The sequence below is a fragment of the Oncorhynchus nerka genome, linkage group LG8, assembly GCF_034236695.1.
Source record: "Oncorhynchus nerka isolate Pitt River linkage group LG8, Oner_Uvic_2.0, whole genome shotgun sequence".
In the NCBI taxonomy this organism is placed as follows: Eukaryota; Metazoa; Chordata; class Actinopteri; order Salmoniformes; family Salmonidae; genus Oncorhynchus; species Oncorhynchus nerka.
Window position 1 is genome coordinate 21801120 of NC_088403.1, and position 25531 is coordinate 21826650.

At 43.4% G+C, this 25531-nt stretch overlaps 1 protein-coding gene across 2 annotated transcripts in view; it reads left to right on the plus strand.

The window, feature by feature from the left end:
• LOC115132926 (apoptotic protease-activating factor 1-like) overlaps nucleotides 1-25531 on the plus strand; it is a 65128-nt gene that overhangs the window by 18303 nt on the left and 21294 nt on the right. The window contains exons 18-26 of one of the 2 annotated variants that reach the window (XR_010464522.1): nucleotides 1721-1849; nucleotides 1980-2105; nucleotides 2273-2392; nucleotides 2485-2632; nucleotides 6170-6295; nucleotides 7071-7205; nucleotides 7387-7512; nucleotides 12744-12869; nucleotides 14282-14428. Coding sequence is in view for 1 of the 2 variants with exons in the window: in XM_065021511.1 (XP_064877583.1) it covers nucleotides 1721-1849; nucleotides 1980-2105; nucleotides 2273-2392; nucleotides 2485-2610; nucleotides 6170-6295; nucleotides 7071-7205; nucleotides 7387-7512; nucleotides 12744-12869; nucleotides 14282-14428 (1161 nt within the window). In the remaining variant the exon portion in view is untranslated. The remainder of the gene's footprint in view (nucleotides 1-1720; nucleotides 1850-1979; nucleotides 2106-2272; nucleotides 2393-2484; nucleotides 2633-6169; nucleotides 6296-7070; nucleotides 7206-7386; nucleotides 7513-12743; nucleotides 12870-14281; nucleotides 14429-25531) is intronic. The other variant, XM_065021511.1, reaches the window with a different exon arrangement.

The window sequence follows — 25531 nt, forward strand, 5'->3', positions numbered from 1 at the left end:
AGTTCATAAAAATAAATCAGTCAGTGTAAATAAATTAATTAGGCCCTAATCTATGGATTTCACATGACTGGGAATACAGATATGCATCTGTTGGTCACAGATACCTTAAAATGTTGTTTTTTATTTTTAAAGTTGGGCCGTAGATTAGAAAACCAGTCAGTATCTGTTGTGACCACCATTTGCTTCATGCAGTGTGACATCTCCTTAGCATAGAATTGATCAGGCTGTATATATTGGCCTGGGGAATGTTGTGGCTGTGGACGACTAGCATGCAGATGAGCTTCCCTGAGACGGTTTCTGACAGTTTGTGCAGAAATTCTTCAGTTGTGCAAACCCACAGTTTCATCAGCTGTCCGGGTGGCTGGTCTCAGACGATCCTGCAGGTGAAGCCGGATGTGAAGGTCCTGGGCTGGCATGTTGACTCCAATGTGTCCCACAGTTGTGTCAAGTTGGCTGGATGTCCTTTGGGTGGTTCTTGATAAAACTGTAATAAACCCAGCAGTGTTGTAGTTTTTGTCACAAACCAGTGTGCCTGGCACCTACTACCATACCCCGATCAAAGGCACTTAAATCTTTTGTCTTGCCCATTCACCCTCTGAATGGCACACGTACACAATCCATGTCTCAATTGTCTCAAGGCTTAAAGAAGTATTTTTAACCTGTCTCCTCCCTTTCATCTACACTGATTTGAAGTGGATCATCAATAAGCTTTCACCTGGATTCACCTGGTCAGTCTGTAATGGAAAGAGCAGGTGTTCATAATGTGTTGTACACCGTGTCGACACACTGCGTAGCCTATCTGTCAAATTCTGTCAATATATTTGTGTTTAGTGGTATGTTCTTGTCTAGTAAACTGCTCCTAGAGCAATCTGTCTGTGAAGCAATGAGAATGCCCTGGACAACTTGTCTTTCATGTTTTGGTATTTGGGCCTGTCTGCCCATCAGAGGGTAGAAGCGTGTGTTCTGACTGAGAATGAAGCCGTCCCACTCCTGGGAAATGGAAAGGTCTCTGTGTCCGTGTCTGTTCTCTCCACTCCAGGAATCAGAGTGGCGTTGAATGTCAGAGTTGTCAGTTTGTAGGCTAGTATTGATAGAAGAATAGATAGCTTGATGGACTTTAAAAACAATTATGGTACGTAGAAACAGCAGTTGGAACTCTTTTGTTTTCCACCTGAATCTCTCTGTTTTCTCTCCATCTCTTTCCCTTTCTTTACTTCGGTCTGCCTTTCCCTTCACAATCCCACACTTTGCCAAGTTGGAAGATATGGAAATCATCATCCATGGTTAAGATACAGGTTGACATGTATTGTCATGAGTCTTGCCCTGGAGGCAGAACTGAGCCGGTTCCTGCTAGATGGGACAGCTGCAAAGTCAGAAAAATTAATGAAAACAAAACCTGCAGTTGAGACTTCACTTAGCAGTTTATCAGGCTATTACCATGTTGCTTCCATCTAATCCCATCCTGTCATGTCCTTTACAGTTCACATTACATTTGAGTCATTTAGCAAAGACTCCAGATCAATTTACAATTAGATCTCTACATGGTCTGACCTAACAACCTCTGAGCCCTTCAAGGGGCCATCAAGAAGTGTCTAGATATCACAATATCACTAGCTTATGCATGGAATCCATTTTGTGCCACACATATTGGCAGTTGCACTAGAGAGCAATCACCAGCTATAACTATGGTGGAGTGACAGATCCCTCCTGCTGTTCCCAGGTGTTTGATGTAGAGACGGCGGCCATGTTGTTGGAGATCCGGACCAGTCGTCTGAGCACGGTGCAGTACTGTCACGCCTGCCCCAGCAGCAACCTGGTGGCCATCGCACTGTCACACTATGCTGTGGAGGTACACACACACACACAGCCTGTTGACTATTACACTGTGCCATGTAGGTACACACATGGTGGCTATAGCCCTATCAAACTACTACACCATCATATGGCAGGATATGACATCATACGTCTCCTCCCTCCAGCTGTGGGACATAGAGACCAGTAAGAAGATGGCTGACTGTAGTGGTCATCTGAGCTGGGTCCATGGAGTCCAGTTCTCCCCTGACGGATCTCTACTGCTCTCCTGTTCTGACGACCAGACCGTCAGGGTAAGTGTGTGTGTGTGTGTGTGTGCTGTCTGTCAATAATTTGTCCAATCTGTCTTCATCAGTTAACCCTTCTCGTGACATATTGTACTTAACTTAACCATTTAACCTTTTTAATAGCATAAAAAAATGTAATGCCTTTATTATATGTGTGTGTGTGTGTGTGTCAGGTGTGGGAGACTAATAAAGTCCACACCTCCTCGGCTGTCTGTCTGAAGAGGGACTCTGACGTGCTCTTTAACAACGGTGACATTACTGTGGTCGCTGCCGACAACCGCAACAGACTGCAGGTGAGAGGGCTGGGCTGGACTCACATACACACACACAATGACGTCTTACAGATGTGACAGGTGTTAACCAAGCAGGCTGGCGTGTGTGTCAGGTGAGGAATGGGAGGACCGGAGCGGTGATGTTCCAGTCAGAGAACCAGGAGTCTCGTATCCGCTGCACTGCGATCTGCTCACAGACCTCAGCCGTGGGGCTGGGACGAGAGGATGGGACGATACAGGTACACACACGTACACACACAGGTACGCTCACATATACACACACTTTTACCCTCACACACATACCAAAAAGCAAAAATCTTCAAGGACACAAAAGTAGGAAAATGCTTACGTATAATTTATGCTTAACTTGACAAAAGTGCAGGTGCTATGAGGGAAAAGTGCCAGAAATGTAAAAGGCTTTTTGGCTGGAGAATATGGTGTCACTGCCAAACTTGATAAAGACCAACTGAGCTGTAGGAAAGGCAGGAAGAGACATTTTTGAAGGTAAAGCTGTACACAATGTTGCACCAAAACTAAGTTTGACAGTTTTTCCACTGGTGCTGTTCTAGTAGCATTGTGACTACTGTGGTCTGCCTATGCTTTGAAGAGTTGGTCGAAGTGGTGTGTGTGTGTGTGTAAAACTCCTGTTCACCTTGCTGGAGGAGGTGTTTCTCACATCCAGTAATGGCTGGTGACATTGTGCTGGAAACCTCTGTCTGGCCTGTCAACCCTGTCTCAGTCCTACTGTACGGTACCCAACTCTCTCTCTCCCTCCCTCCCTCTCTCCCTCCCTCCGTACGGTACCCAACTCTCTCTCTCCCTCCCTCCGTACGGTACCCAGCTCTCTGTCTCTCTGTGTCACCTCAGGAACCTCTTTAATTAATGAAGGGGGCCTGGGCTCTAACCAACACAGGGGTTAATGGATTATAATAACTCAGGCCTCTTCTCTCTCTCACACACACACACACACACACACACACACACACACACCTGGGTGTCTGTCTACTCTTCTCAGTCAAGAGGGGGCTGAGGGATAAAGGGATGATAATGGTTGAAATATCAGTTACTTAACATGTGAAAAGTGGGCATACCATGGAAATGTTGGTTTCACTGTGAGGATACTTGTGTTGGTCTTTACATCTGTTCCATTACATCTAATTCCTCTCATTTCCACCAGAGGGAGCTGCTGCTTTGTGTCCTTCCAGGTCCGCTGCTGCAGTAGTCTGCCCCCCTCTCTCTCTTGCTCTCTCTCTCGCTCTCTCGCACTCTCTCTCGCACTCTCTCTTGCTCCCTGTAGCTCTTGTGCTCTCTCTCCCCCTCTCCCCCTCTAGCTCTTGCGCTCTCTCGCACTCACTCTCTCCCTCTAGCTCTCTCTCTCTCCCTCTAGCTCTCTCTCTCCCTCTAGCTCTCTCTCTCCCCCTCTAGCTCTCTCTCTCTCTCTCCCCCCTCTAGCTCTCTCTCTCTCTCTCTGTGTCTCTGCCTGCTCTCTCTTTCTCTCTTTCTCTCTCTCTCTCTCTCTCTCTCTCTCTCTCTCTCTGCTCTCTTTCTCTCCACATCAGAGCCACTGTGCTATTAGAGCAGAGAGGTATAAATTGACCAGAACTCTAATGAACTCACAAAGCAATGCCCTCGTTGTCATTGACTCAGTTTGACGCATGCCTTCTAGTCTTCTTTCTGGGCCGTAATTGCCACTTTGATTGGCTCGGTTCTCTCCTCTGAAATGACATGCTGTTTTTCTATTAAGAAGGAAAAGAAGAGAGGGACAGGAGTGTTGAAGAGAGTGTGTTCTACCCCAGGCAGGAGGGAAGACAGTTAGGCAGGTACTGAGGACCATTGGATGGAGGACTCTACAGCGGCTGACCCCTCACAGGGGCTTGTTGCTGGCGCTAGGGCTAGAAACAGGCAGTGTGCAGGTATGGTAGCGTGATATGGCATGTGTGCGCGTCAGTGGAGGCTGCTGAGGGGAGGACGGCTCATAATAATGGCTGGAATGGAGTCAATGGAATTGTATCGAACACATGGTTTCTATGTGATTAATACCAGTCCAGCCATTACTATGAGCCGTCCTCCCCTCAGCAGCCTCCACTGTGTGCTTGGATCTGATTTCAAATCATATTACAAATACTTTGCTTTAGTCTGCCTAGATGGTCAGGGTGTGCACTGTTGGGACTATTCCATTTGTCCATTGCACCAGGCTCAATCAAGTCCTGATCTTTTTAAATAGTATTTTAAGGTGTGTGTGTGTTCCTTGACCTTCTCAAAGGGATTGTGATCAGTGTTAGGGCGAGGGATAGCTCCAGTACTGTGGAGTGATCTATTGTTCAAATGCAGTTTAAGGTGCACGTCACAGCATATCTTTCTGTATGCAGTATTACACTAGGGAGGCAGCAGATGTGGATGAAAACAGATCAGGGATCAGTACATGTTAACCTGCTCATCGTAAGGTGCTCTGATGACCACTGCTCTCAGATCAGATCTGTGCTGCTTTCGTTGATTTGTTTATTCCTAAGCGTCATAAGCCAAACTAGTATTCCTAACGCTAACATGTTTTACTCAACCTTTCCCCCATATCGCCCTGAGCACCCTCCCTGCTGCCTCATTCCCAAACCTTGAGGTGAGCTGGCAACCTTTTGAAACCCGTTTCCCAGTAGCATCGCAGAGCGTCCTCTGGTTGGCATGCCCTGCGGCTAGCCTTCTCACGCGTTTGTTTGAAGTAGGGTTTTATTTGAGAGGTTTAAATATTTTAGTACAAGGTGAATCCTAGATTGCGATTTCACCTTGCAGTGAGTGTCTGTGTGTGTGTGCGCATGCATGTGTAGTCATTTTGTCTAAAGTTATGAGCTTCTGTGTTTCTTTGCCTTTTGGTTTATTGGTTTACAATACAGATATCGTACCAGGAGGGTTAATTGGGTTGAATTAATTTGCGATAATATTAATAGACTTCAAGTATGGCCCTTATTGTTTCTAAATCTTACCATCTTAATGAATAACTTAAGTTTAATAGCTTAAGTTTGCAATTTACAATAGTTCAATGTCAACAGAATTCAGCCTTAAAATTTTAGTCCAACTACTCAGTCAAGTTATCAAAGATGGCGCAGGAAGTTTCTAAGACAGTTAGGACTTCTAGGACCTCAATAATGTACTCTAGGTTGTCCGAGTTTCCGTTGTCTCCCTTTTATAAGATTAAAGGGGTTTTGTAACTTGAAGCCAGTTCTTTGGGCATCAGAGCTGTTTTTTGTCCTGCTGTGGCAGTGTTGTCTGTCAGACCCTCACACAAAGCAGTCAGGGCAGATCCACTCTGCTAATGGGCTGATCAATCGCACGCAGAGCCCGGTAATATTTAAAACATGTCCTTTTTGATGAGCTTATCACTGTCAAACCAAACGCATTACTTTGGTCTCCTTTTTTATTCTAATATGTTTTTATTATTTTTATTTTGCTCCACATCTTTATCTTTTACTAGTTTTGTTCTAGGCTTACCCATAGACAGTCAGAAGGTTATCAATTTATCCTCCCAGGTTTCCCCACTAAATATCTCTGTGTTCCCTCTTCTTTCCGTCTCTTGTTTTCCATCTCACTTGAGCATTTGCTTGTTTTTACACTTTTGGGAGCTAAATAAAGTGTGTGACTATCTTATTAAATTTTTTCTAAGTTTGCTATTCTGTTAGTCAACCCCTCTCCAACTTCTTGGGATGTGTGTCAACTCATGATTTTAATAGATTGTTTTTGCTCTTTTGACACAGTAATAAAGGATTGACATGGAATCATCTGTCTCTCTCCCTCCCTCTCTCTGCCCAGGTGTTGGAGGTGCCGTCGGGGACCTCTCTAGCCACTCTTCAGGGTCACACCAGGGCAGTTCTCCACTGCCAGTTCACCCCGGAGGGACACACACTCATCACCTCCTCTGAGGACACCACCATACGGGTGGGGCCCTTCTCTTTCTTCCTCATCCTTCTTTCTTCTCTTCTTCTCTTCTGTGGTTTGTTATTTCCCTCCCTGTGTGTCTGCGTATGTGTGTGTGTGTCTGATGTTTTCGGACTGTTCCGCTCTGTCACCCCTAACAGCTCTCCTCTACAGTTCCAGCTCACTGAACATATCCTCTCATCTCCTCTGTCTCTCTCATCTCCTCTCCTCAGTTTTTAGGACAGCCTGTCCACTGCTAGACCTATCTGCCTATCAGAAGTATACACACTATCCAGAGCACCACCTTGCTGCAAATCAGAACAGCACAGCCTCATTTTGTATTCATCTTACTCTGTATTCTCCTGTTTAGGCCCTTTCTGTCCATGGACCGTCTCCTGTTCATATGAATAATGTTTGAGTAGCTTCACTGAAAAGGGAATATTTGGTGGATAGATTCACTTTGAGGAAATGTTCACCTACAGGGAATGTGAATAGCTCTATACAGAAAAAATAGCTGTTACTCTGACCACTTGACTTCTGGAGTGGTGAGCGTTTGATATGTCAATCATTGTCTGAGATATTTGCATAGAGGCCAATATTCTGCCCAGTGCCCATTCCCTCCTAGCAGCTGAATACTCCTATTCTGGGCACAGATCCAGGATCAGCTTACCCTCCATAACTGTGGTTGTGCTAAATCCCTGGTTGAGGTGCAACTTTTACCCACTCCAGTGCCAGAAGGTGATCGCTCTCGTGCTCTTTCTCGCGCGTTATCTCGCTCTCTCTCTGCCCCCCGTAGGTGTGGAGGTGGAGGACAGGTGAGTGTGTGGTTCTGGAGGGCCACAAGGAGCAGGTCAGATGCTTCTCTCTGCTCACCACCTCACCCTCCTCAGAGACACATCTCCTCAGCTGGTCCTTTGACGGCACCATCAAGGTAATACAAGCACACGTATGCAGTACCAGACAGACCGTAAGACTTAGAAACACACACGCATGCATGCAAAACCTGTTAAAAGCAACAAGTTACGATCAGCGTGCACTTACATGAACTGAAGGGTATTTACTAGAGGGAGGTGACACAGAAAGCGTCTCCCCCTCTCGCTCCCTCCCCCCAGGTGTGGGACATGTCTAGTGGTGAACGGCTGCAGGATCTAGTGTGTCACCAGGGGGCGGTGCTAGCCTGTGACGTGTCGCCTGACGGACAGCTCTTCGCCACCACCTCCGCTGACAAGACTGCCAAGGTAACACACACACACACATGTGTCATCAGTATGCGACAGAACCCAGCCTAAATTCTTAGATCTGTGTGAGACAGATATGTTGTCTATATCATGATCCTTTCAGAACCGTGTGTATAGTGTACATTATTATGCGGTCAACTAAAGGTCATTGGTAGCTTGGGGTGGACATGTTAGCGGTCGCTAACTTAGCCAGCGGTCAAGCCGCCCACTCGCCTCCCTGGCCCTCCAGCGGTCAAGCCACCCACTCGCTTCCCTGGCCCTCCAGCGGTCAAGCCGCCCACTCGCCTCCCTGGCCCTCCAGCGGTCAAGCCGCCCACTCGCCTCCCTGGCCCTCCAGCGGTCAAGCCGCCCACTCGCCTCCCTGGCCCTCCAGCGGTCAAGCCGCCCACTTGCCTCCCTGTCTCTGCAGCGGTCATTAAGTCTGACTGCAACCTACAGACCGTACCGCAGGCCCTCTCCTCTCCTCCTACCTAGCATTACCTGTGTGTGTGCATGTTTGTGAGAGAGAGCAGGCTGCTACTCTGCGGTTGACTTTGACACTGTAGGTTGGGAGAGGATCTCTCCTCTTGACTAGGTTTTCACTCTCCCCTTGACTAGGTTTTCACTCTCCCCTTACTGTGTTTTTGCCCTCGATCGACCTTCCTCGTTCTCTCCATCAGTGTGTGTTGTTCCCTCTTTCTTCTATTTTCTATCCTTGTTTCCCCCTCTGTCTTCTGTCAGTCACAGGATCATTGAGTTGGTCACTCACTGTGGGAATGTCTATTTGTCAGCATCCAAATTGGCATTGGAGGATTGCATGTTTCTGGTGTGTCTACCAAGGTGTGTGTGTTTTTTTTCCTATTTTGTTGTATTATAACCTGTAATTTAAGATCTGGTGCAACCAATTACCTTCAGAAGTCACATAATTAGTTAGATTGCACACAGGTGGACTTTATTTAAGTGTCACATGATCTCAGTGTATATATACACCTGTTCTGAAAGGCCCCAGAGTCTGCAACACCACTAAGCAAGGGCTACCACCAAGCAAGCAGCACTATGAAGACCAAGGAGCTCTCCAAACAGGTCAGGGACAAAGTTGTGGAGAAGTACAGATCAGGGTTTGGTTATAAAAAATAAAAAACTTTGAACGTCCCATGGAGCACCATTTAAATCCATTATAAAAAATTAAAAAATGGAAAGCATATGGCACCACATCAAACCTGCCAAGAGAGGGCCGCCCACCAAAACTCACGGGCCAGGCAAGGAGGGCATTAATCAGAGAGGCAACAAAGAAACCAAAGATAACGCTGAAGGAGCTGCAAAGCTCCACAGCGGAGATTGGAGTATTTGTCCATAGGACCATTTTAAGACTTAAACTCCACAGAGCTGGGCTTTACGGAAGTGTGGCCAAAAAAAAATGTGTTTTGTGTTCGCCAAAAGGCATGTGGGAGACTCCCCAAACATATGGAAGAAGGTACTCTGGTCAGATGAGACTAAAATTGAGCATTTTGGCCATCAAGTAAACTGTTATGTCTGGTGCAAACCTAACACCTCACATCACCCCAAAGACACCATCCCCACAGTGAAGCATGGTGGTGGCAGCATCATGCTGTGGGGATGTTTGTCATCGGCAAGGACTGGGAAACTGGTCAGAATTGAAGGAATGATGGATGGCGCTAAATACAGGGAAATTCTTGAGGGGAAACCTGTTTGTCTTCCAGAGATTTGAGATTGGGACGGAGGTTCACCTTGCAACAGGACAATGACCCTAAGCATACTGCTAAAGCAACACTTGATTGGTTTAAGGGGGAACATTTAAATGTCCTGGAATGGCCTAGTCAAAGCCCAGACTTCAATCCAATTGAGGATCTGTGGTATGACTTAAAGATTGCTGTACACCAGCAGAACCCATCCAACTTGAAGGAGCTGGAGCTGTTTTGCCTTGAAGAATGGGCGAAGATCCCAAAGGCTAGATGTGCCAAGCTTATAGAGACATACCCCAAGAGACTTGCAGCTGTAATTGCTGAAAAAGGTAGCTCTACAAAGTATTGACTTTGGGGGGGGGGTGAATAGTTATGCCCGCTCAAATGTTACGTTTTTTTGGTCTTATTTCTTGTTTGTTTCACAAGAAAAAATATTTTGCATCTTCAAAGTGGTAGGCATGTTGTGTAAATCAAATGATTCAACCCCCCCACCAAAATCTATTTTAATTCCAGGGTGTAAGGCAACAAAATAGGAAAAATGCCAATACTTTCGTAAGCCAGATACTTTCGTAAGACTGTATACACACATACACCCACAGTCTTTTTCTGTCTGCTATCATAGGTCAAAGCCGAACCCTGAGTCTGATCGTCTTTGTCTGATAGAATAAAAGACTGAAGGTTTTTGTTCCACTTGTCTCTCTCCTCTGTTCCTTTCTCTCTCCCTTCCTCCCTCTGTTTATTGACCTTCAGATGACTACGAGACGTTGTGCCAAATAATCACTTTTTAATCATCTACCATGTGATGTTCTCTCCCAGCATGAAAGAGAGAGCGAAAGAGGGAGAGAGATGGACAAAGACAGAGACAATTTGCTAAGAACATTGTGTTCTTGTAATAAACAGAGTATTCTTTATTATGTTAGGTTCTAAATAAACAGAGTAAAAACTAGGAAAAGCTCAAACCAAGTTTATTCACCAAATGGGTCAGATAGCTGAACAGACAAAGACATGTTCCCACCAGCACAAGTGTGTGTATATATATTCCCCACTTTAGGTGGTCTCCTCCCTTTCTCTAAACATGACATATTTAATGGTAGGTAGGAAGGTAAGTGATGTGGGTAATAAACTGTTCCTTCTCCCTGACCTAGGCCCCGATTCCTCACTAATCCACAGCTCTCCACCCTTATCAGTGACCACAACCATGTGATTGCCTTTCCCTTACTCAGTAACAGTCCAAGCCCCTGGCTCATATCCAACCTTTAATTGACCCCCACCATATACATTCCTCCTACAGATAACCATTCACTTCTGGTGTAGCAAGTATTTCAAATTACAACCCAACAACTGAAACCAGACTGTGGCCCTTCTCCTTCCCATAGGATACCATGATGTCTAACAATAACACGTCCTAACAGAACGTAAACGTTCCCCTCTCTCCCTCAGTACAATAAACAAGGATATTTCACGAACCCAACAATTAGATGTACTTTACATACTGATGGGATTAAATTAAAATATGTTTACACTACCTTGTAGTTTACCAATAAAATGGGCGGATGGTGAAGTAGACCTACTTCGTATTCACATCTCAAAAAATATAAATTTAAATTACCACAATTGATTTCAATAGAAAGTTAGAAAAAATAGATACGATTCTGTAACCATGGAGAGGTAAATACTTGTCTATTTATGGAAAAATCACATTAACACTTTGGTCCTATCACAGTTTACTTACTAATGGCACTGCCTACTCTAAACGACTCGTTTTTTAAAATCATATGAGCAAAAAATATTTCATTTTATTTGGAATGCTAAGCCAGACAATTTAAACGTGCCTATTTATATAATGAGTTTGGGGGGCTAAAATGATTAAATATGACATTTTTAAACCTCTCACTAAAAGCATCACTCATGCATAAATTATACTTAAACCCAAAATGTTTCTCCAATAGATTATTAAGAAAGGCTCATCCTTTGTTAAAAAATAGCGTCTTCATACAGATTACAACTTCTCATTTCCATCTAATTGAACAGTACATTTGGTTTAAAGTGTCGCCCTTTCTGAAACAAGACAAGCAAAGCTGGTTACAATTTCAAGTTTTATCCTCCAAAAAAGATAACAACATTTTGTTTTATGGTTAAACTCAAATATACTGATTTAATAAAAAAAAACATTCTTTATGGATGATTATTTTTAATGGTATTATATTTATGAACGATATGACTAGAAGTGGAATTATGTCACATGCAGCTATCGAAAATATATAGGAATATCTGCTCAATCCTAATTTACAACCAGCTGATTGCAGCACTACCACAATGGAGGAGGCAAGTGGAAAAGGGAGAAGGTAGGGAACTTGTTTGCCTGCCATATATTAAAGATACAAATTGGCTGAAAAGGAATTGGCGTAAATAGAAAAATATACCAGTTTCATCTGAGGACAAAAATGTTCGACAGCTGTGCCATACAGGATGTAAATAAATGGGAAGAGATTTTTGACGTACCGATTCCATGGCACATGGTTTATGAACGGGTACAAAAAACAACACTTGATACAACACTTAGAGCTTTTCAATTTAAATAATTATATAAGTTCTTGCCAAAAGGGGCATACAACAACCTCAGCTCTGTAGATTTTGCTGCGAAAAGACAGAATCCCTAGATCATTTATTCTGGTATTTCACCTATGTAGCTCGTTTCTGGTCACAGGTTCAGGACTGGTTAAAAAATCACAACATTAACCTTGCAAATAGCAGTGTTGGGCAATTTAGAAAGCCATAGTCGGTCATTAAATAATATAATACTAGTAGGAAAGGTTTTCATCTTTAGCTCACAATCTGTGGATACTTTATGATTTAGAAAGGTAAAAATAATGATGTAAAATTGAAAAATATCTGGTAGATTGAAACCAAACGAGGGTGGTCTATGGTGATAGGTGGGATGGGCTGAGAGTGGCTGAGGGGTGGTCTATGGTGATAGATGGGATGGGCTGAGAGTGGCTGAGGGGTGGGATTAAGGAGCTGAGGTCTATGGTGATAGGTTGGTAATAATTGGTAATAATACGTTGTTTACGTTGTTTGGTAATGTATTATTGTTATGTGATTGCTTTATATAAAAGTACCATGTATGTATATGTAGCAGAAAAGCTGTAAAAAAAAATATATATATATATATATATATATATATATATATAAATTTGTCCTCCGAAGAGGGGCGGTGGTGGATGGGTTAATAAAATGTAAAAATAGCATTATGTTATGGGCAGTATCATCTATCAAAGAGCAGCCGGGAGGCTTTAATTGATGCCAGGCTTCATTATTAGTGAGTTGAGCTACCAGACTAGCAGCATAGAGAAACAATAGACAGTTAGGCCTTCAGGGGAAAAGGAAATTATTCCATTTAATTAACCAAGGAACTCTGCATTTAATTAACCAAGGAAGTCTGCAACCAAAATTGCTATGGCATGTTCAAAAGAACATATTTGAAAATGTTTTATTTTCGACAAACTTTGTAACCTCTGACCTCCTGTTTCGCCTCTCATTGGCCCTCAGGTGTGGAGCAGTGCATCGTGGGAGTGCGTGCGCCTGTTGAACGGCCACCAGGACTGTGTCCGCAGCTGCCGCTTCTCTTGGGACGGCCGGCGCCTAGCAACCGGCGACGACAACGGAGAGATACGGGTGGGTAGGGATAGAGGGATGGAAGGGGGGTGAGTGAGTAAAGGAGGAGGGAGGGAGGGAGGGAGGAAGGAAGGAAGGAAGGAAGGAAGGAGTGAGTGAAGGAGCATTAGAAGGAAGGAAGTTGAGGGTTAGGGAGGGATGAGTGAAGGAGCATTAGGAGGGAAGTTGAGGGGTAAGTGAAGGAGTGAGCACATGAGTGAAGGAAGGAGCAATAGAAAAATAGAGCGAAGTGCTGCACCTCTAAAGAGACGGAGAGGAGGATGTGGAACAGGTGTGCAGGTCGGCAGGGGGGATGAAGAGGAAGGAAGGAAGGAAGGAAGGCGGAGGAGGGGAGGAAGTAGAAGACAGTTAGTCAGATTGAATCCCTAAGGTTCTGGCATCTGCATAGATCCTAGAGAAGGAGAGGGAGAAGGGATGATGGAAATGAAGGGAAAGTGGGGTAAGAGAAGAAATGAGAGGGGATGATGGAAAATAAGATCAATTAAAGAGAAGAAGAGGGAGAGCGAAAGAGAGGGACAGACTAGGGCCTGAAGAAATGAGAGCGTGACAGAGGGACCGTCTGTTCCTCTACAATCACATTGTTCTTCTACCAGCTGCTTTCCACAAACTATCCCTGACTGACTGTCTGACTAGTACATTTGGACTACACTCCAAAGTTTTAGAACCTGAAAAGTCATCTAATGTCGACGAGTCCACATCTCATGCCTCTTCCCAGGTTCTAAAACAACTGACACTTATATTTTGGAGTGAACTGTCACTTTAAAATAAATCATGTCATGACATGTCAATCATGTCTAGTCAATCATCCAGGGTTGTGTTCATTAGGCACCAAACAGAAGGAAACTGACAAACCACAAGATTGAATTACAGTACATAGTGGAATATATGCCCCTCTTGTTTCTATGGAAACACTTGAGTCATTCTCAGTGAATCATGCAAGGTGTTAAATATAGCATGTTCTGTGTCCTATATAGACGGGACAGTATGGCTCATGGTTGTTAGTTGCATAACTCCAGTATTAAAATGGAGGGTTGCTTTATGTCTCTATGGGCATAAGTGAAAGTAGTCATTGATTGAAAGGTAAAGTTGAAAAGCACAAGATACTGTAGCATTCAAGGACTGGATTATTGCACACCTAACTGTAGACTACTGTATGTCTAAGGTTGGTAGTCACTAGATGGCCATGTTAGAAAGTACTAAAGTAGCCCGAACAGTACATGAGATATTTGTTATTTTAGTTTGTAGTTCTGGTTGGGGTTAGATATTTTATGGCCGTCTCGTCAAAAGGTTCCTAAGATACCAGGTTGATAATAAGTTCATAGCTGTCATACACCCCACCATTTATAACTACTAGGTCTCATTCATTTCTCTCATTTTTTATTTGTTTGTCTCATGTGTGTCTCGTGTCTCAGCTGTGGAACGTGAAGGATGGTACTCTGCTTAAGATCTGTTCCCGTGACAACAAGGACGCCATGGACTCTCTGCACGGAGGCTGGGTGACCGACCTGCACTTCTCCCCAGACAACACTGTGCTGCTGTCTACAGGAGGATACATTAAGGTAGGAAACGCACACACGGAGAGACACACACACAAGCATGTAAAGACAAATAGATGCGCACACACACACACACACACACACACTAATGGGAACAAACAGAAGTTTGAAGCACTATCGACCAGAGCCCTTGTCCGCCGGGGATTACATCATCACTGCCTGGTTAAAAAGCCAGTCAGAGCCCAGCTGAGGCTGACCCCCAGGTGATCCTTCTGTAAAACTGGAGGTAATCAGAGAGGAGTAACAGACACATGCCGCAATCCAATCAAGTTTGGAGGAGGATGAGATATGAAATCTCACTCACACTCTCACTGTGACTACTGCTTTGGGAGTACTATAAACCTACTGTGGTGTAAGAAAGCTTGGGGGCATTACATTTAGCATACGTGGGTGGGCGTGGATGGGCGGGCGGGCGGGCGTGTGAGTGGAGCGAGAGGGAGTTTCTTGCCTGAGTGATTTCAGGAAAATTCAACAGCCACATTCCTTATCTCGCTTGTCTCTTCCGCTCTGAATTCTAAAAGCCTCTAGTAAATGTATGAAGTATATTAAGCCTGTGATTTTAATGTACATTGGATCAATGTGATGGATGTTTTATTTCTAATGCTTCTCAACACATCAACTCTCATGCTTGGCTCTTTTTATGTGATATTCAAGAGTCTGTTTGAATCAAAGTGGTTGCCACGTATCTAAGAAACACAAAATAAATCAATGTCCATTTCAAACTTCTCTCGCAGTTGTTAGCTAGCCTTTTTGTTTTTTGTCTTCATTGGGAAGATTCTAGTTTCTATTGATGAGCCCCTGGTCATTAAGCCCATTGTGATCAGTAAATGTGTTAATGAGTCAACTCCATGGATACTGATGGAGAACTTAACTACCAATTCCATCATTACCTCCTGATGACACTCGTTCTTATCCAGAGTGGTAGAAGGACAGAATAACTCTTCATCACTCTTATCACTTCCTCTTTCCACAATTCCTTTCTTTCTCCTGAGGCGCCTTGACTTGATGGATCTGAGCATGTGTGGATGTAACGAGCAGTGATTGATTATTATGCCTGTCTGCGCTGAAGAGGCGAATCCCTTGTAATGAGCGTTGATTGATTTATCGTGGGTGAGAGGTGAGCTGTCAGTCATAATAATTGCCGTGGCAGCTGTGTATTTATAGTTAAACGATGGCTAATTTAGCCTGGGGAGACGTGGGGACAGAATAAATAAAACGGACTAATTGCATCTGTATGTATTAACAGTGGGCCTTATTCAATCCAAACCTGTATCCAGATTTCAGCTGGAAATGATTACAAAATATACAGCACTGGAACAAAATAAGAGACCACTGCAAAATTATCTGTTTCTCTGGTTTGACTATTTATGTGTTTGGGTAAAATGAACATTTTTGTTTTATTCTATTAACTACTGACAACATTTCTCCCAAATTCCAACAAAAAATATTGTCATTTAGAGCATTCATTTGCAGAAGATGGAAACTGGTCAAAATAACAAAAAAATATGCAGTGTCAAATCTCGAATAATGCAAAGAAAATAAGTTCATATTCATGTTTAAACAACACAATACTAGTGTTTTAACTTAGGAAGAGTTCAGAAATCAATATTTGGTGGAATAACCCTGATTTTCATTCACCGCTTTCATGCGTCTTGTCCTGCTCTCCACCAGTCTTTCACATTGATGTTGGGTGACTTTATGTCACTCCTGGCGCACAAATTCAAGCAGTTTGGCTTTGTTTGATGGCTTGTGACCATCCATCTTTCTCTTGATCACGTTCCAGAGGTTTTCAATGGGGTTCAGGTCTGGAGATTGGGCTGGCCATGACAGGGTCTTGATCTGGTGGTCCTCCATCCACACCATGATTGACTTGGCTGTGTGTCATTGAGCATTGTCCTGCTGGAGAAACCAATCCTCAGAGTTGGGGAACATTGTCAGAGCAGAAGGAAGCAAGTTTTCATCCTGGACAACCACATTCACGCGTCCTTCACAAATACAAATCTGCCCGATTCCAGCCTTGCTGAAGCACCCCCAGATCATCACTGATCCTCCACCAAATTTCACAGTTGGTGCGAGACCTGGTGAGAAGCCACAGTGTCTTGCACCCACTATGAAATTTGTCTTTGTGGAGGACGCATGAATCAAGCCACATACAAAACTTTCTTCCTTCTGCTCTGACAATTTGGGGTTTTGATTGATTTAAGGCCTAGTTTGTACTGTAGCCTTGTCTTCCTGAAGAAGACCATGTCTTTCCAAATGTTGATTTTGTATCACGCTGTATGAAAAGTAACTTGAGGAAGCAGCCAACAGTGAGCAGAACTTATCATTACAGACGTGTGTGTTCAGTAGAAGTGGTGCTGATGGGATCAGTAGTGCTGTGATGTTGATTCAATAAAGCTAGTCTCCCTGATGTCTGTCAACCCCTATCTGTCTCCTCCTTATGGCTTCCTGGAGTAACTTCCCACCACAACACTCACACTATCTCTGTCTTGCTATATTTAAAGGAGATTCTCTGTCTCTCTCTGTCTCTCTCTGTGTTTCTCTCTGTCTCTCTGTCTCTCTCTCTGTGTCTTGCTCTCTCTGTGTCTTGCTCTCTCTGTGTCTTGCTCTCTCTGTGTGTCTCTCTCTCGTCATGCACTCTCCTTTTATCTGTCTCTGTCTCTCTATCTCTGTCTGGTCCATACAACAGGTATTATCAGGTAGTGTAATTAAAAGCAGCATGGTGTGTGACCCTCTGGGAGCTGTTCCAATGCTTCCTTAAAGCCTCTGAGACACCAGGATAGGACATCACACGTGTGTGGTGTGTGTGTCAGGGAGTGATCAGGGAGTGATCAGGTGTTTTGGGGCAGCTCTCTGAGTGAGGGTGTAATATCACACTGACCCCCATCACTCCTCTGTTCTCTGCCCGATAATACCTCACACAGCCTGTCTTACACCTGGGAGACAGCCCCCGACGCACAGCTATACATCACACAGTCTGGCACACACAGATACACAAACATGCAGACACGCGCAGACACAGGTATGCACATAGGTACACTCAGAGAATCAGCGGGACCTCACAGATTCAGCATGAGTTGCTGTGAGACAATCTGTCATAGTGCCATGATCCAAGTAGAGGTGGGATGATGTGTGAAGAGGCTCATCCTCACACACACACACACACACACAGCAGGAGACCCCGAGTAATTCACACAGAGCGCTCATACTTACAAAAGCTTCATATCTTCCTCCTCTCCCCTACACTTCCACTGTTGCTAAGTCAACACTAGTCCTTAGGATTGAGGAGACATAGTATACATCCCAAACGGCACCCTATTCCCCTATTTAGTGCACTACTTTTGATCAGGGCCCAACTCGCTCTGGTCAACTGTATAGGGGAAAGTGCACCATTTGATATGCGACCACAGACCAATACCAGTCAATACAGTACCAGTCAAAAGTTAGAACACACCTACTCATTCCAGAGTTTTTCTTTATTTTGACTATTTTCTACTTTGTAGAATAATTGTGAATACATCAAAACAATTAAATAACACACATGGAATCATGTAAGTGTTAAACAAATCAAAATATATTTTATAGCCACCCTTTGCTTTGATTGACAGCTTTGCACACTCTTGGAATTCTCTCAACCAGCTTTACCTGGAATGATTTCCAACAGTTTTGAAGGAGTTCCCACATATGCTGAGCACTTGCTGGCGGCTTTTCCTTCACTCTGCGGTCCAACTCATCCCCAACCATCTCATTTGGGTTGTGGTCGGGTGATGGTAGAAGCCAGGTCATCTGATGCAGCACTCCATCACTCTCCAAGAATCACTCTCCTTCTTGGTCAAATAGCCCTTACAAAGCCTCGAGGTTTGTTGGGTCATTGTCCTGTTGAAAAACAAATGATAGTCCCACTAAGCACAAACCAGATGGGATGGCATATCGCTGCAGAATGTTGTGGTAGCCATGCTGGTTAAGTGTGACTTGAATTCTAAATAAATCACTGACTGTTTCGCCAGCAAAGCACCATCACACATCCTCCTCCATGCTTCACGGTGGGAACCACACATGCGGAGATCATCCGTTAGCGAAGATCATGCGTCTCACAAAGACACGGCGATTGGTACCAAAAATCGCAAATTTGGGCTCAGACTAAATTACAGATTTCCACCGGTCTAATGTACATTGCTCGTTTTCTTGGCCTAAGCAAGTCTCTTCTTATTGTTGTCCTTTAGTAGTGGTTTCTTTGTAGCAATTCAACCATGAAGGCCTCCTCTGAGGTCTCCTCTGAACAGTTGATGTTGAGATGTCTCTGTTACTTGAAGTCTGAAGCATTTATTTGGGACTGCAATTTTGAGGCTGGTAACTAATGAACTTATCGTCTGCAGCAGAGAGAACTCTGGGTCTTCCTTTCCTGTGGTGGTCCCAGTTTCATAATAGCCCTTGATGGTTTTTGCGACTGCACTCGAGGGAACTTTCAAAGTTCTTGACATTTTCCGCATTGACTGATCTTGTCTAAAAATAATCACGGACTGTCTTTTCTCTTTGCTTATTTGAGCTGTTCTTGCCATTATATGGACTTGTTCTTTTACCAAATACAGTTGAAGTCGGAAGTTTACATACACTTATGTTGGAGTCATTAAAACTCGTTTTTCAACCACTTCACACATTTCTTGTTAACAAACTATAGTTTTGGCAAGTCTGTTAGGACATCTACTTTGTGCATACACAAGTAATTTTTCCAACAATTGCTTAGACAGATTTATTTCACTTAATTCACTATCACAATTCCAGTGGGTAAGAAGTTTACATACACTAAGTTGACTGTGCCTTTAAACAGCTTGTAAAATTCCAGAAAATAATGTCATGGCTTTAGAAGCTTCTGATAGGCTAATTGACATAATTTGAGCCAATTGGAGGTGTACCTGTGGATGTATTTCAAGGCCTACCTTCAAACTCAGTGCCTCTTTGCTTGACATCATTGGAAAATCAAAAGAAATCAGCCAAGACCTCAGATGATAAATTGTAGACCTCCAAGTCTGGTCCATCCGTTGGAGCAATTTCCAAATGCCTGAAGGTACCACGTTCATCTGTACAAACAATAGTACGCAGAGTATAAACACCATGGGACCACTCACATTGTCTCCTAGAGATTAATGTACTTTGGTGCGAAAAGTGCAAATCAATCCCAGAATAACAGTGAAGGACCTTGTGAAGATGCTGGAGGATACAGGTACAAAAGTATCTATATCCACAGTAAAACGAGTCCTATATCGACATAACCTGAAAGGCCGTTCGGCATGAAGATCAAAGAAGCCACTGCTCCAAAACTGCCATAAAAAAGCCAGACTACGGTTTGGGTACTTTGCTGCAGGAGGGACTGGTGCACTTCACAAAATAGATGGCATCATGAGATGGGAAATTATGTGGATATATTGAAGCAACATCTCGAGACATCAGTCAGGAAGTTAAAGCTTGGTCGCAAATGAGTCTTCCAAATGGACAATAAGCCCAAGCATACTTCCAAAGTTATGGCTTAAGGACAACAAAGTCAAGGTATTGGAGTGGCCATCACAAAGCCCTGACCTCAATCCTATAGAAAATGTGTGGGCAGAACTGAAAAAGTGCGTGTGAGCAAGGAGGCCTACAAACCTGAATCAGTTACACCAGCTCTCTCAAGAGGAATGGGCCAAAATTCACCCAACTTATTGTGGGAAGCTTGTGGAAGGCTACCTGAAATGTTTGACCCAAGTTAAACAATTGAAAGGCAAAGGTACCAAATACTCATTGAGTGTATGTAAACGTCTGACCCACTAGGAATGTGATGAAAAAAATAAAAGCTGAAATAAATCATTCTCTACTATTATTCGGACATTTCACTTTCTGAAAATAAAATGGTGATCCTAACTGACCTAAGACTGAATTTCTACTAGGATTAAATGTCAGGAATTGTGAAAATGAGTTTACATTTATTTGGCTAACGTGTATGTAAACGTCTGACTTCATCGGTTGGTCTTTCTTCTGTATACCACCCCTACCTTGTCACAATACAATTGATTGGATCAAATGCATTAAGAACGAAAGACATTCCACAAGCTTTTAACAAGGAACACCTGTTAATTGATATGTAATCCAGGGGACTACCTCATGAAACTGGTTGAGAGGATGCCAAGAGTGTCCGAAGCTGTCATCAAGGCAAATGGTGGCTGCTTTGAAGAATCTGAAATATAAAATATATTTGGATTTGTTTAACGCTTTTTTTTTGGGGGGGGGGCTACTACATGATTCCATATGTGTTATTTCATTGTTTTGATGTCTTTACTATTATTCATCATTGTAGAATGTAGTACAAATAAAGAAAAACTCTGGACTGAGTAGGTGTGTCAACTTTTGACTGGTACTGTAGGTGCAATCACCAATCTTGATAACCACACAATATTTAATGTATCATTATATTACTTTTTGATGCTTTCCAATACAATATTATACAGTACTATATGACTCAACATAGTGCTCTATATTAGTACATTACTCTTCTATAAAAGACTAATGCAAGAAATAGAATGTTGAGTTTTCTCAATATTCAAAAATACAGTGCTTTGCAAAAGTATTCAGACCCCTTGGATTTCTTCACATTTTATTGTTGCAAAGTAGGATTGAAATGGATTGAATTTAGTTTAAACCTTGTCAACAATCTAAGCAAAACACTTTCAAAGTGGAATAATTTTTTCAATAATTTTTTAAAGATGAATAAAAAATAAATTATTAGTTGCATAGGTATTCAGCTTCCTGATTCCATGCATGTTAGGTGTTTCTATGTCAACAGAACATGTATGTGGGTATACACTGTATGTTCTGTTCTCTCAATATACCTACATACACTGAGTGTACAAAACATTAGGAGCACCTTTTAGACCAGCCTCATTTCGTCAGTGCATGGACTCTAGAAAGTGTCAAACATTCCACAGGGATGCTGGCCCATGTTGACTCCAATGCTTCCCACAGTTGTGTCAAGTTGGCTGGAGGACCATTCTTGATAAAACTGTGATAAACCCAGCAGCGTTGTAGTTTTTGACACAAACCAGTGTGCCTGGCACCTACTACCATACCCCGATCAAAGGCACTTACAGTGGGGCAAAAAGTGTTTTAGTCAGCCACCAATTGTGCAAGTTCTCCCACTTTTTAAAAGCTGAGAGGGGCCTGTAATTTTCATCATAGGTACACTTCAACTATGACAGACAAAATGAGAAAAAAAATCCAGAAAATCACATTGTAGGATTTTTTATGAAATTATTTGCAAATTATGGAGGAAAATAAGAATTTGGTCAATAACAAAAGTTTGTTATATACCCTTTGTTAGCAATGACAGAGGTCAAATGTTTTCTGTAAGTCTTCACAAGTTTTCACACATTGTTGCTGGTATTTTTGCCCATTCCTCCATGCAGATCTCCTCTAGAGCAGTGATGTTTTGGGGCTGTTGCTGGGCAACATGGACTTTCAACTCCCTCCAAAGATTTTCTATGGGGTTCAGATCTGGAGACTGGCTAGGCCACTCCAGGACCTTGAAATGCTTCTTGTGAAGCCACTCCTTCGTTGCCCGGGCGGAGTGTTTGGGATCATTGTCATGCTGAAATACCCAGCCACGTTTCATCTTCAATGCCCTTGCTGATGGAAAGAGGTTTTCACTCAAAATCTCACGATACATGGCCCCATTCATTCTTTCCTTTACACGGGTCAGTAGTCCTGGTCCCTTTGCAGAAAAACAGCCCCAAAGCATGATGTTTCCACCCCCATGCTTCACAGTAGGTATGGTGTTCTTTGGATGCAACTCAGCATTCTTTGTCCTCCAAACACGAAGAGTTGAGTTTTTACCAAAAAGTTATATTTTGGTTTCATCTGACCATATGACATTCTCCAAATCTTCTTCTGGATCATCCAAATGCTCTCTAGCAAACTTCAGACGGGCTTGGACATGTACTGGCTTAAGCAGGGGGACACGTTTAGCACTGCAGGATTTGAGTCCCTGGCGGCGTAGTGTGTTACTGATGGTAGTCTTTGTTACTTTGGTCCCAGCTCTCTGCAGGTCATTCACTAGGTCCCCCCGTGTGGTTCTGGGATTTTTGCTCACCGTTCTTGTGTTGATTTTGACCCCACGGGGTGAGATCTTGCGTGGAGCCCCAGATCGAGGGAGATTATCAGTGGTCTTGTATGTCTTCCATTTCCTAATAATTGCTCCCACAGTTGATTTCTTCAAACCAAGCTGCTTACCTATTGCAGATTCAGTCTTCCCAGCCTGGTGCAGGTCTACAATTTTGTTTCTGGTGTCCTTTGACAGCTCTTTGGTCTTGGCCATAGTGGAGTTTGGAGTGTGACTGTTTGAGGTTGTGGACAGGTGTCTTTTATACTGATAACAAGTTCAAACAGGTGCCATTAATACAGGTAACGAGTGGAGGACAGAGGAGCCTCTTAAAGAAGAAGTTACAGGTCTGTGAGAGCCAGAAATCTTGCTTGTTTGTAGGTGACCAAATACTTATTTTCCACCATAATTTGCAAATAAATTCATTAAAAATCCTACAATGTGATTACCTGGATAATTTTTTACTAATTTTGTCCGTTATAGTTGAAGTGTACCTATGATGAAAATTACAGGCCTCATCTTTTTAAGTGGGAGAACTTGCACAATTGGTGGCTGACTAAATACTTTTTTGCCCCACTGTAAATCTTTTGTCTTGCCCATTCGCCATCTGAATGGCACACACAATATATGTCTCAAGGCTTAAAAATCCTACTTGAACCGGTCTCCTCCCCTTCACCTACACTGATTTGAAGTGGATTTAACAAGTGGCATCAATAAGGGATAATAACTTTCACCTGGTGAGTCTGTCATGGAAAGACCAGGTGTTTGTAATGTGTTGTACACTCAGTGTATATGTTCGTTCTCTCAACATACCCCTTGACTTTTTCCACATTTTGCTGTGTTACAGCCTGAATAAAAAATAGATTACATGTAGATGTTTTGTCAGTGGCCTACACACAAAACCCCATAATGTCAAAGTGGAAATGTGTGTTTTTTTTACAGATTTATTCAAAATGAAACGCAGAAATCTAGTGAGACAAAGTATTCAACCTCTTTTAGTTATGACCTCTTTGTTAAGCCTAAATAAGTTCAGGAGTAAAATTCTGCTAAACAAGTCACATAATAAGTTGCATGGACTCGCTCTGTCTGCAATAATAGTGTTTAACATATATTGTTTTAACGACTACCTCATCTCTGTACCCCACACAATTATCTGTAAGGTTGAGCAGTGAATTTCAAATACAGATTCAACCACAAAGACCAGGGAGATTTTTGAAGGGCGCCTATTGGTAGATGGGTGAAAAGAAAATGGCAGACATTGAATATCTCTTTCAGCATGGTGAAGTGATTAATTATGCTTTGGATGATGTATCAGTACACCCAGTCACTACAAAGATACAGGCGTCCTTCCTAACTCACTTGCTGGAGAGGAAGGGAACCGCTCAGGGATTTCACCATGAGGCCAATGGCTTTCCGGGTTGGAAAGCGAGCCGGTCGCATCCGCGCTTCGGTCTGCAGGTTGTATAACTTTTTCATTACATTTCATTATAGTACAACGGTCTGATTTGTCTAATCTTAGCAATTTCTTCTTAGCTAGCTACATAGTCGTCGTTGTATCAAAGATAATTGCGTAATTCTCGTATTTCGTCGTCTCCTATCTGCCCAACACGTTCACCGTCTACCGTAGCACTGTAGTAACTATCACACTCAACTGAACGACTTGATTAGTGTAGTGTTAGCTAGCTACATAGTTGTCTTTGCTGTCTTCGTATCCAAGATAATTGTGTAGTTTAGAGTGTGTAGTCTTAGAGTGATTATCTTAATTCACCGAGGTTAGCTAGCCAGCTATTTTGTCGTCCTTAACGTAGGAGACACCCCTAGCTAGCCAATAGCCAGCCAACGCCTACAATCTTTCGCATTCCGGTCGCATTCCGCTTCGCTCCACAGGTAGTATCACATTTTCATTTAATTTCATTACAGTCCCAACGGTGTGATTTGTTTGATCGTAGCTAGCTACATAGCTAGCTACATAGCCGTCTTTGTTTCAAAGATAATTGTGTAGTCTAGAGCGATTTTCTAGGTTAGCTAGCCAGCTATTGTCGTTCTCCTAACGCAACGTAACGTAACCAACACTGCTAGCTAGCCAGCTAGCTCCCGAAAAGCAGCATTGTAGAAACTTCACACTCAACGGTACGACTTGATTAGGGTAGTGTCAACAACGCAGCTAGCCTACCCCAGCAGTACTGTATCATTTTAGTCAATTAGATTCTTGCTACGTAAGCTTAACTTTCTGAACATTCGAGACGTGTAGTCCACTTGTCATTCCAATCTCCTCTGCATTAGCGTAGCCTCTTCTCTAGCCTGTCAACTATGTGTCTGTCTATCCCTGTTCTCTCCTCTCTGCACAGACCATACAAACGCTCCACATGGCCGCGGCCACCCTAATCTGGTGGTCCCAGCGCGCACGACCCACGTGGAGTTCCAGGTCTCCGGTAGCCTCTGGAACTGCCGATCTGCGGCCAACAAGGCAGAGTTCATCTCAGCCTATGCCTCCCTCCAGTCCCTCGACTTCTTGGCTCTGACGGAAACATGGATCACCACAGACAACACCGCTACTCCTACTGCTCTCTCTTCGTCCGCCCACGTGCTCTCGCACACCCCGAGAGCTTCTGGTCAGCGGGGTGGTGGCACCGGGATCCTCATCTCTCCCAAGTGGTCATTCTCTCTTTCTCCCCTTACCCATCTGTCTATCGCCTCCTTTGAATTCCATGCTGTCACAGTTACCAGCCCTTTCAAGCTTAACATCCTTATCATTTATCGCCCTCCAGGTTCCCTCGGAGAGTTCATCAATGAGCTTGATGCCTTGATAAGCTCCTTTCCTGAGGACGGCTCACCTCTCACAGTTCTGGGCGACTTTAACCTCCCCACGTCTACCTTTGACTCATTCCTCTCTGCCTCCTTCTTTCCCTCCTCTCCTCTTTTGACCTCACCCTCTCACCTTCCCCCTACTCACAAGGCAGGCAATACGCTCGACCTCATCT